Source organism: Somniosus microcephalus, unplaced genomic scaffold (assembly GCF_052327205.1).
Source record: "Somniosus microcephalus isolate GS21.2 unplaced genomic scaffold, FLI_Smic_1.0 unresolved_chr4, whole genome shotgun sequence".
Classification (NCBI taxonomy): Eukaryota; Metazoa; Chordata; class Chondrichthyes; order Squaliformes; family Somniosidae; genus Somniosus; species Somniosus microcephalus.
In genome coordinates, this window is record NW_028225182.1 from 56,522,689 (window position 1) to 56,533,473 (window position 10,785).

General features: G+C 55.1%; 1 protein-coding gene across 1 annotated transcript in view; it reads left to right on the forward strand.

Annotated features, from left to right (window-relative positions):
* Positions 1-9,987, forward strand: part of LOC147091131 (uncharacterized) — a 29,110-nt gene extending 19,123 nt beyond the window's left edge. Inside the window, exon 4 of the mRNA XM_085977601.1 lies at positions 6,977-9,987. Within this exon, the coding sequence (XP_085833727.1) occupies positions 6,977-7,378 (402 nt within the window). The 3' untranslated portion in view covers positions 7,379-9,987. The remainder of the gene's footprint in view (positions 1-6,976) is intronic.
* Positions 9,988-10,785: the final 798 nt, after the last annotated feature.

Genomic DNA, 10,785 nt, shown 5'->3' on the forward strand with positions numbered 1-10,785 from the left:
CGCCGACGCTGTGAGGCCTTGCCTGGGTCTCTGGGACTTTTATAGCCCCGCTCTGCCGCTCAGGATTCCCGCCGACGCTGTGAGGCCTTACCTGGGTCTCTGGGACTTTTATAGCCCCGCTCTGCCGCTCAGGATTCCCGCCGACATTGTGAGGCCTTACCTGGGTCTCTGGGACTTTTATACCCCGCTCTGCCGCTCAGGATTCCCGCCGACGCTGTGAGGCCTTACCTGGGTCTCTGGGACTTTTATAGCCCCGCTCTGCCGCTCAGGATTCCCGCCGACGCTGTGAGGCCTTACCTGGGTCTCTGGGACTTTTATAGCCCCGCTCTGCCGCTCAGGATTCCCGCCGACATTGTGAGGCCTTACCTGGGTCTCTGGGACTTTTATAGCCCTGCTCTGCCGCTCAGGATTCCCGCCGACGCTGTGAGGCCTTGCCTGGGTCTCTGGGACTTTTATAGCCCTGCTCTGCCGCTCAGGATTCCCGCCGACGCTGTGAGGCCTTACCTGGGTCTCTGGGACTTTTATAGCCCCGCTCTGCCGCTCAGGATTCCCGCCGACGCTGTGAGCCTTACTTTGTATCTAACCCGTGCTGTACCTGCCCTGAGAGTGTTTGATGGGACAGTGTAGAGGGAGCTTTACTCTGTACCTAACTCATGCTGTACCTGCCCTGGGAGTGTTTGATGGGACAGTGTAGAGGGAGCTTTACTCTGTACCTAACTCATGCTGTACCTGCCCTGGGAGTGTTTGATGGGACAGTGTAGAGGGAGCTTTACTCTGTATCTAACCCGTGCTGTACCTGCCCTGGGAGTGTTTGATGGGACTAGAGGCAGCTTTACTCTGTATCTAACCTGTGCTGTACCTGCCTGATGTGCCTTCAATAACTCAAAGACAAGGATTTTAAAGGATTCAACTAAAGGCTTTTAATCACTAAGAACATAGCAGCATAGCAGGTCTTCCCACATCGAGTTCATCTGGTAGTGAGTGACTCATACAGCTCCTGAGACCTTTATATGGCAAAAGACAGGGGCGTAGCCAATACACACAATAGGAACAAAAGGGTGTGGTTCACACAATACAAGCAGGTAAAATACAAGCAGGTCTGATGAAGGCATATTTCATCACATTCACCCCTTCTACAGATTTAGTCTGTCCGGGGGTGTGATAGTCCTTCCTGAACGTCGCAACAGTACCTCGGGTTCCGACCGGGAGTCCGTGGTGCCCTCCTGGGCATACCCATGTGCTGGGGGTGTTGCAGGTACTGCTGGGGGTGGTGAGGATACCTCTGGGGATGGTGGAGGTTCTTCTGGGGGTGGTGGTGATGGGTCGTCGTCGTCGCCTCCTGCCGAGGCGAGGTCCTTTATGGACACGGTGTCTTCACGCCCGTCGGCCTCCACGTGTACTGCCTCCACGAGGGGATCCGTTTTGTGGCCCCTCACATGCTTCCGTAACAGGACTGTCCCTGGGGTGGAGAGCCACGAGGGTCGGGATACTCCTGAGGTTGATTTGCGGGGAAAAACAAACATCTTCTCGTGAGGAGTGGCGTTAGTAGCAGTACACAGTAGCGACCTTATCGAGTGGAGTACGTCTGGGAGGACCTCCTGCCAGCGGGAGGTGGGGAGGCCTTTAGACCTTAGTGCTAAGGTGACCGCCTTCCACACTGTCGCGTTCTCCCTCTCCACTTGCCCATTACCCCGGGGGTTATAACTAGTGGTCCGACTCGTGGCTATCCCCTTCGACGGCAGGTATTGGCGCAGTTCATCGCTCATGAACGACGCCCCCCTGTCAGTGTGGATGTAGTTAGGCATGCCGAACGTGCAAAACAGGTTGCCGAGGCACTTGATGACCGTGGCACTGGTCATATCTGGGCAGGGGTAGGCAAATGGGAAGCGGGAGTACTCGTCCACAATGTTGAGAAAGTACACATTGCGGTCGGTGGAGGGGAGTGGTCCCTTGAAATCTAAGCTCAGGCGCTCGAATGGCCGTGTAGCTTTGATCAGGTGGGCTCGGTCGGGTCTGAAAAAACGGGGTTTGCATTCCGCACAGGTGCGGCAGTCCCTGGTCATAGACCGGACCTCCTCGATGGAATAGGGCAGGTTACGGGATTTTATAAAGTGGAATAGCCGGGTGACCCCCGGGTGGCAGAGGCCATTGTGGAGGCCCTGTAGCCTGTCCCCCTGGATGCTGGCACACATCCCTCGTGATAGGGCGTCGGGGGATTCGTTGAGGGCCCCCGGCCTATATATTATGTCGTACTCAAACGTGGAGAGTTCGATCCGCCACCTGAGAATTTTGTCGTTCTTGATCTTCCCCCTCTGTTTGTTGTTAAACATGAAGGCTACCGACCGCTGGTCGGTAAGCAGGGTGAAGCGTTTGCCGGCTAGGTAGTGCCTCCAGTGCCGCACTGCCTCCACTATGGCCTGGGCCTCCTTCTCTACCGAGGAGTGCCTGATGTCGGGCCCTTGGAGGGTTCTTGAGAAAAAGGCTACGGGCCGCCCATCCTGGTTGAGGGTGGCTGCTAAAGCGAAGTCGGACGCATCGCTTTCGACCTGGAAAGGGATGTTTTCGTCCACTGCCCGCAGCGCGGCCTTCTCAATGTCGTGTTTAATGCTGTTGAAGGCGGAGTGGGCCTCGGCTGTGAGCGGGAAGGACGTTGATTTCAGGAGGGGACGGGCCTTGTCGGAATAATTGGGGACCCATTGGGCGTAATAGGAGAAGAACCCCAGGCACCTTTTCAGGGCCTTGGGAGTGTTTGGTAGGGGTAGCTCCCGTAGGGGGCGCAATCGGTCGGGGTCCGGGCCGATTTTCCCGTTTTCCACCACGCAGCCCAGGATACAGAGGCGCGTGGTGCTAAAGACACACTTATCCTCGTTGTAGGTGAGATTGAGTCTGAGGGCGGTTTTCAGAAATCTCGCGAGGTTTGAGTCGCGGTCTTGCTGGTCGTGGCCGCAGATGGTGACGTTGTCTAGGTATGGGTAGGTGGCTGTTGACTGGTTCTCATCGACCATGCGGTCCATCTCCCGCTGGAAGACCGAGACCCCGTTCGTTACCCCAAAGGGGACTCTGAGGAAGTGGTAGAGACGTCCGTTCGCCTCGAAGGCGGTGTATGGACGGTCCTCTGGCCTAATGGGGAGCTGGTGGTATGCCGATTTTAGGTTGATGGTGGAAAACACCCGGTATTGCGCGATTTGGTTAACATATCCGCTATGCGGGGCAGAGGGTAGGCGTCTAGCTGGGTGTATAGATTAACCGTCTGGCTATAATCTATCACCATCCGCTTCTTTTCGCTACCCTTAACTACTACTACCTGGGCGCGCCACGGGCTGGTACTGCATTCGATGATACCCTCCCGCTTGAGTCTTTCTACTTCCGACGCAATGAAGCGTCTGTCCTCCCAGCTGTACCGCCTACTCTTGGTCGTTATGGGTCAGCAGTTGGGTGCGAGGTTGGCGAACAGAGAGGGCGGCTTGACCTTCAGGGTAGCCAGACCGCACACTGTGAGGGGCGGCTGGGACCCACCGTAGGTAAGCGTGATACTTTGGTGGTGGCACTGGAAGTCCAGACCCAAGATCACGCTCACACAGAGGTCTGGCATTATCAATAGTTTAAAATCTCTGTAATCATTGCCTTTTACCGACAACATAACCGCGCAGAAACCTGTAATTTTTGAGGTATGAGTCTTATCGGCCATGGCGATTTTGCCCTGTGTGGGGACTATCGTTAGAGAAAGTCGTTTTACCAGACTAGGATGAATAAAGCTTTCGGTGCTCCCGCAGTCAATCAAGCATTTAACCTTGTTCCCGTTTACCTCTATGTCCATCATCGATTTAGACAACGGATGTGGCCTGGATTGATCCACTGTGATCGAAGCCACCAGTGGGTCCTGGAGGTCCGTGTAGTCGGGGCAAGATGGTGGACTCCATGAGGGTGGACAAGATGGCTTCCAAGATGGCCGCTCCCATGGCGCACATGCGGCACTGGTGGAGTTGGAGGCGGGGTTCCCTCTGCAGACTTTGCTGAAGTGTCCTTTCTTCCCGCATTTAGAACAGGTGGTGCCCTTCGCTGGGCACAGATGCCTGGAGTGTTTGTCCTGGCCGCAGAAGTAGCATTTCGGGCCCCGATGCATCGCGGCAGTAGTGGGGCTCCTGGGTGGAGGCTGGGGCTCCGATGGTGCTGGGCTGGCCTGAGACCTGGGAGGTGAAGATGGCTTCCAAGATGGCGGCCCCCACGGCGCGCACGAGGCGGAGTGGGCCGCGTGGCCTGGGGAACAGGATTCAGAGTTCCTCTGGGCCATATCCAGCGATCGCGCTATATCTATAGCCTGTTTTAAGTCCAGTCCCTCCTTTTCAAACAGTTTCTGCCGAATATAGTTTGAACCGAGGCCCGCAATAAGGGAGTCTTGAATCAGCTCCTCCGTGTACATGATGGCAGACACGGCCTTACAGTTACAGTCTCTGCCCAGTACTTTTAGGTTTAGTATAAAGTCCTCTAGTGACTCACCATGCCGCTGCGAGCGAGTAGTCAGAAGATGCCTGGCGTACACCACGTTTATTGGCCGCGCGTAGTGGGCCTGCAGGATGGTGCAGGCCTCCTCGTAGCTGGTGGCATCTTGGATGAGGGGGGAGACCCGATGGCTCACCCAGTTTCGCAGGATTCCCAGTTTCATGTCTCCGGTAGCGGTTTCGGCTGCGGCTATGGCAGTGGATGAGTTTGCAATGAAAAATTCGAAGCATTGGAACCACTGTCCGAACTCTGTGGTTGCGTCTGAGGCATGGGGGTCCAGATCCAAGCGCTCTGGTTTCAGGAGTCGATCCATCCTGGTGTTTTAGTGATTAAAATTGATGTGCCTTCAATAACTCAAAGACAAGGATTTTAAAGGATTCAACTAAAGGCTTTTAATCACTAAGAACATAGCAGCATAGCAGGTCTTCCCACATCGAGTTCATCTGGTAGTGAGTGACTCATACAGCTCCTGAGACCTTTATATGGCAAAAGACAAGGGCGTAGCCAATACACACAATAGGAACAAAACGGTGTGGTTCACACAATACAAGCAGGTAAAATACAAGCAGGTCTGATGAAGGCATATTTCATCACACTGCCCTGGGAGTGTTTGATGGGGACAGTGTAGAGGGAGCTTTACTCTGTATCTAACTCGTATTGTACCTGCCCTGGAGTGTTTGATGGGACAGTGTAGAGGGAGCTTTACTTTGTGTCTAACCCGTGCTGTACCTGCCCTGGGAGTGTTTGATGGGGCAGTGTAGAGGGAGCTTTACTCTGTATCTAACCCGTGCTGTACCTGCCCTGGGAGTGTTTGATGGGACAGTGTAGAGGGAGCTTTACTCTGTATCTAACCCGTGCTGTACCTGCCCTGGGAGTGTTTGATGGGACAGTGTAGAGGGAGCTTTACTCTGTATCTAACTCGTATTGTACCTGCCCTGGAGTGTTTGATGGGACAGTGTAGAGGGAGCTTTACTTTGTGTCTAACCCGTGCTGTACCTGCCCTGGGAGTGTTTGATGGGGCAGTGTAGAGGGAGCTTTACTCTGTACCTAACTCATGCTGTAACTGCCCTGGGAGTGTTTGATGGGACAGTGAAGAGGGAGCTTTACTCTGTATCTAACCGTGCTGTACCTGCCCGGCGAGTGTTTGATGGAACAGTGTAGAGGGAGCTTTACTCTGTATCTAACCCGTGCTGTACCTGTCCTGGGAGTGTTTGATGGGACAGTGTAGAGGGAGCTTTACTCTGTATCTAACCCGTGCTGTACCTGCCCTGGGAGTGTTTGATGGGACAGTGAAGAGGGAGCTTTACTCTGTATCTAACCCGTGCTGTACCTGCCCTGGGAGTGTTTGATGGGACAGTGTAGAGGGAGCTTTACTCTGTATCTAACCCGTGCTGTACCTGCCCTGGGAGTGTTTGATGGGACAGTGTAGAGGCAGCTTTACTCTGTATCTAACCCGTGCTGTACCTGCCCTGGGAGTGTTTGATGGGACAGCGTAGAGGGAGCTTTACTCTGTATCTAACCCGTGGTGTACCTGCCCTGGGAGTGTTTGATGGGGCAGTGTAGAGGGAGCTTTACTCTGTATCTAACCCGTGCTGTACCTGCCCTGGGAGTGTTTGATGGGACAGTGTAGAGGGAGCTTTACTCTGTATCTAACCCGTGCTGTACCTGCCCTGGGAGTGTTTGATGGGACAGTGTAGAGGGAGCTTTACTCTGTATCTAACCCGTGCTGTACCTGCCCTGGGAGTGTTTGATGGGACAGTGTAGAGGGAGCTTTACTCTGTATCTAACCCGTGGTGTACCTGCCCTGGGAGTGTTTGATGGGACAGTGCAGAGGCAGCTTTACTCTGTATCTAGCCCGTGCTGTACCTGCCCTGGGAGTGTTTGATGGGACAGTGTAGAGGGAGCTTTACTCTGTATCTAACCCATGCTGTACCTGCCCTGGGAGTGTTTGATGGGACAGTGTAGAGGCAGCTTTACTCTGTATCTAACCCGTGCTGTACCTGCCCTGGGAGTGTTTGATGGGACAGCGTAGAGGGAGCTTTACTCTGTATCTAACCCGTGGTGTATCTGCCCTGGGAGTGTTTGATGGGACAGTGTAGAGGGAGCTTTACTCTGTATCTAACCCGTGGTGTACCTGCCCTTGGAGTGTTTGATGGGGCAGTGTAGAGGGAGCTTTGCTCTGTATCTAACCTGTGCTGTACCTGCCCTGGGAGTGTTTGATGGGACAGTGTAGAGGGAGATTTACTCTGTATCTAACCCGTGGTGTACCTGCCCTGGGAGTGTTTGATGGGGCAGTGTAGAGGGAGCTTTACTCTGTATCTAACCCGTGCTGTTCCTGCCCTGGGAGTGTTTGATGGGACAGTGTAGAGGGAGCTTTACTCTGTATCTAACCCGTGCTGTTCCTGCCCTGGGAGTGTGTGATGAGGCAGTGATCTGAATGTTGTACTGACCTCCTTTGCCCCTGTTGGTCTTGCAGTGCCCGAAGTGTGCCCGCCTGGTGCAGAGAGGCTCCGGAGAGACGCCACGCGTGGAATGCCCAGAGTGCCCCGGATTGGGCGGGAAGCACCACAGGTTCTGCTGGGACTGCGCGCGGGAATGGACGGTCCCGGACTCGCCCGGAGGCCGCTGCCCTTACGCTGACTGCGGTGCCCTCGTGCTGCTGCAGTCTTGCTCCACCTTCTTCTCAGCGCGCAGCCCTGTGCACCGGTGCCCCGAGGTGCGGAGCTGCCCGAGGTGCAGCACGCTGATCAGTCACTGCGGGGGCTGCAACAACATGATCTGCCCGAGCTGCCGCTGCCAGTTCTGTTACCGCTGCCTCGATACCAACGCCGACCACCGCCCCACCTGTGCCATTAAGGCCAACCCGCAGGTTCTGTAACTATCGAGAACGACTCGATCAGAGAATCACGTGTGCCGGCTCTTTGAACCATAGAAACATAGAAACATAGAAGATAGGAGCAGGAGTCGGCCATTCGGCCCCTCGAGCCTGCTCCACCATTCAATGCGATCATGGCTGATCATCCAAACTCAGTACCCTGTCCCTGCCTTCTCCCCATATCCCTTGATCCCTTTAGCCTTAAGAAATATATCTAACTCCTTCTTGAATATATTTAATGAATTGGCCTCAACTGCCTTCTGTGGTAGAGAATTCCACAGGTTCACCACTCTCTGGGTGATGAAATTCCTCCTCATCTCTGTCCTAAATGGCTTACCCCTTATCCTTAGACAGTGACCCCTGGTTCTGGACTCCCCGCCATCGGGAACATCCTTCCTGCATCTAGTCTGTCCAGTCCTGTTAGAATTTTATAAGTTTCAATGAGATCCCCTCTCATTCTTCTAAACTCCAGCGAGTATAAGCCCAATCGACCCAATCTCTCCTCATACGTCATTCCTGCCATCCCAGGTATCAGTCTGGTGAATCTTCGCTGCACTCCCTCCATGGCAAGAATATCCTTCCTCAGATAAGGCGACCAAAACTGCACACAATACTCAAGGTGTGAACGAGCTCTCCAATTATTCCCACTCCCCCCTGCTCTTTCCCCACAGCCCTGTGAATTTTCCCCTTCCAGTATTTATCCAATTCCCTTTTGAAAGTTACTATTGAATCTGCTTCCACCGCCCTTTCAGGCAGAGCGTTCCAGATCACAACAACTCGCTGTGTAAAAACATTCTCCTCATCTCCCCTCTGGTTCTTTTGCCGATTATCTTCAATCTGTGTCCTCTGGTTACCGACCCTCCTGCCACTGGAAACAGTTTCTCCTTATTTACTCCATCGAAACCCCTCATGATTTTGAACACCTCGATTAAATCTCCCCTTAACCTTCTCTGCTCTAAGGAGAACAACCCCAGCTTCTCCAGTCTCTCCACGTCGCTGAAATCCCCTGGAACCATTCTAGTAAATCTCCATCTGCACCCTCTCCAAGGCCTTGATGGGCAAAAAATTTGTAAGAATTAACAAACATATTAAGGTTCTCTCCCAGTGCAGTACTGAGAAGGCAGCCGGGCCCTCGGTTTAACAACTCATCCAAAAGACGGCACCTCTGACAGTGCAGCGCTACCTCAGTACTGTCCATCCGACAGTGCGGCGCTCCCTCAGTACTGACCCTCCGACAGTGCGGCGCTCCCTCAGTACTGCCCCTCCGACAGTGCGGCGCTCCCTCAGTACTGCCCCTGCGACAGTGCGGTGCACCCTCAGTACTGCCCCTCCGACAGTGCGGCGCTCCCTCAGTACTGCCCCTCCGACAGTGCAGCACTCCCTCAGTACTGCCCCTCCGACCGTGCGGCGCTCCCTCAGTGCTGCCCCTCCGACGGTGCGGCACTCCCTCAGTACTGCCCCTCCGACGGTGCGGCGCTCCCTCAGTGCTGCCCCTCCGACAGTGCAGCGCTCCCTCAGTACTGCCCCTCCGACGGTGCGGCACTCCCTCAGTACTGCCCCTCCGACGGTGCGGCGCTCCCTCAGTACTGCCCCTCCGACGGTGCGGCGCTCCCTCAGTGCTGCCCCTCCGACAGTGCGGCGCTCCCTCAGTACTGCCCCTCCGACGATGCGGCGCTCCCTCAGTACTGCCCCTCCGACAGTGCAGCACTCCCTCAGTACTGCCCCTCCGACCGTGCGGCGCTCCCTCAGTACTGCCCCTCCGACGGTGCGGCACTCCCTCAGTACTGCCCCTCCGACGGTGCGGCGCTCCCTCAGTGCTGCCCCTCCGACAGTGCAGCGCTCCCTCAGTACTGCCCCTCCGACGGTGCGGCGCTCCCTCAGTACTGCCCCTCCGACGGTGCGGCGCTCCCTCAGTGCCGCCCCTCCAACAGTGCGGCGCTCCCTCAGTACTGCCCCTCCGACGGTGCGGCACTCCCTCAGTACTGCCCCTCCGACAGTGCTGCGCTCCCTCAGTACTGCCCCTCTGACGGTGCGGCACTCCCTCAGTGCTGCCCCTCCGACGGTGCGGCGCTCCCTCAGTGCTGCCCCTCCGACGGTGCGGCGCTTCCTCAGTACTGCCCCTCCGACAGTGCGGCGCTCCCTCAGTACTGCCCCTCCGACAGTGTGGCGCTCCCTCAGTACTGCCCCTCCGACAGTGCGGTGCTCCCTCAGTACTGCCTATCCAACAGTGCGGCGCTCCCTCAGTACTGCCCCTCCGACAGTGCGGCGCTCTCAGTACTGCCCCTCCGACAGTGCGGCGCTCCCTCAGTACTACCCCTCCGACAGTGCGGCGCTCCCTCAGTACTGCCCCTCCGACAGTGCAGCGCTCCCTCAGTACTGCACTGGGAGTGTCAGCCTGGATTTTGTGCTCAAGTCTCTGGAGTGGGGCTCGAACCCATGGCCTTCTGAGTCAGGGGCGAGGGTGCTGACCCACGGCTGATAAGTCATACTAGGAAGACTGCTAGCCCATGCTATTATTCATCAGATTGAAATTAATTGAATTATTTGATTTTTGCGAATAACTGTCACTCAACATTCACTTACTGTCTGTAAAATAAAGTGTTCACATCTGGCCTTGTCTCAGCGCAGTGTTTGAGTGCATCTGGGAAAAGTTTGTGTGAGTGTGTGAGAGAGTGTGTGTGTGAGTGTGTGTGAGAGAGAGTGTGTGAGAGTGTGTGTGAGAGAGTGTGTGTGAGAGTGTGTGTGAGAGAGTGTGTGTGTGAGAGAATGTGTGTGAGAGAGTGTGTGTGTGAGAGAGTGTGAGAGAGTGTGTGTGTGTGAGAGAGAGTGTGTGTGTGAGAGAGTGTGTGAGAGTGTGTGTGAGAGAGTGTGTGTGTGTGAGAGAGTGTGAGAGTGTGTGTGAGAGAGAGTGTGTGAGAGAGTGTGTGTGTGTGAGAGTGTGTGAGAGAGAGTGTGTGTGTGAGAGAGAGAGTGTGTGAGAGTGTGTGTGAGAGTGTGTGTGAGAGTGTGTGTGAGAGAGTGTGTGTGTGTGTGTGTGTGTGAGAGAGTGTGTGTGTGAGAGAGTGTGTGAGAGAGAGTGTGTGAGAGAGAGTGTGTGTGAGAGAGTGTGTGTGTGTGAGTGAGAGTGCGTGTGTGAGAGAGTGCGTGTGTGAGAGAGTGTATGAGAGTGTGTGTGAGAGAGTGTGTGTGAGAGAGAGTGTGTGTGAGAGAGAGTGTGTGAGAGAGAGTGTGTGTGAGAGAGAGTGTGTGTGAGAGTGTGTGTGAGAGAGAGTGTGTGTGAGAGAGAGTGTGTGTGAGAGTGTGTGAGAGAGTGTATGAGAGAGTGTGTGTGAGAGAGTGTGAGAGAGAGTGTGTGTGAGAGAGTGTGTGTGTGAGAGAGTGTGTGTGAGAGAGTGTGTGAGAGAGAGAGT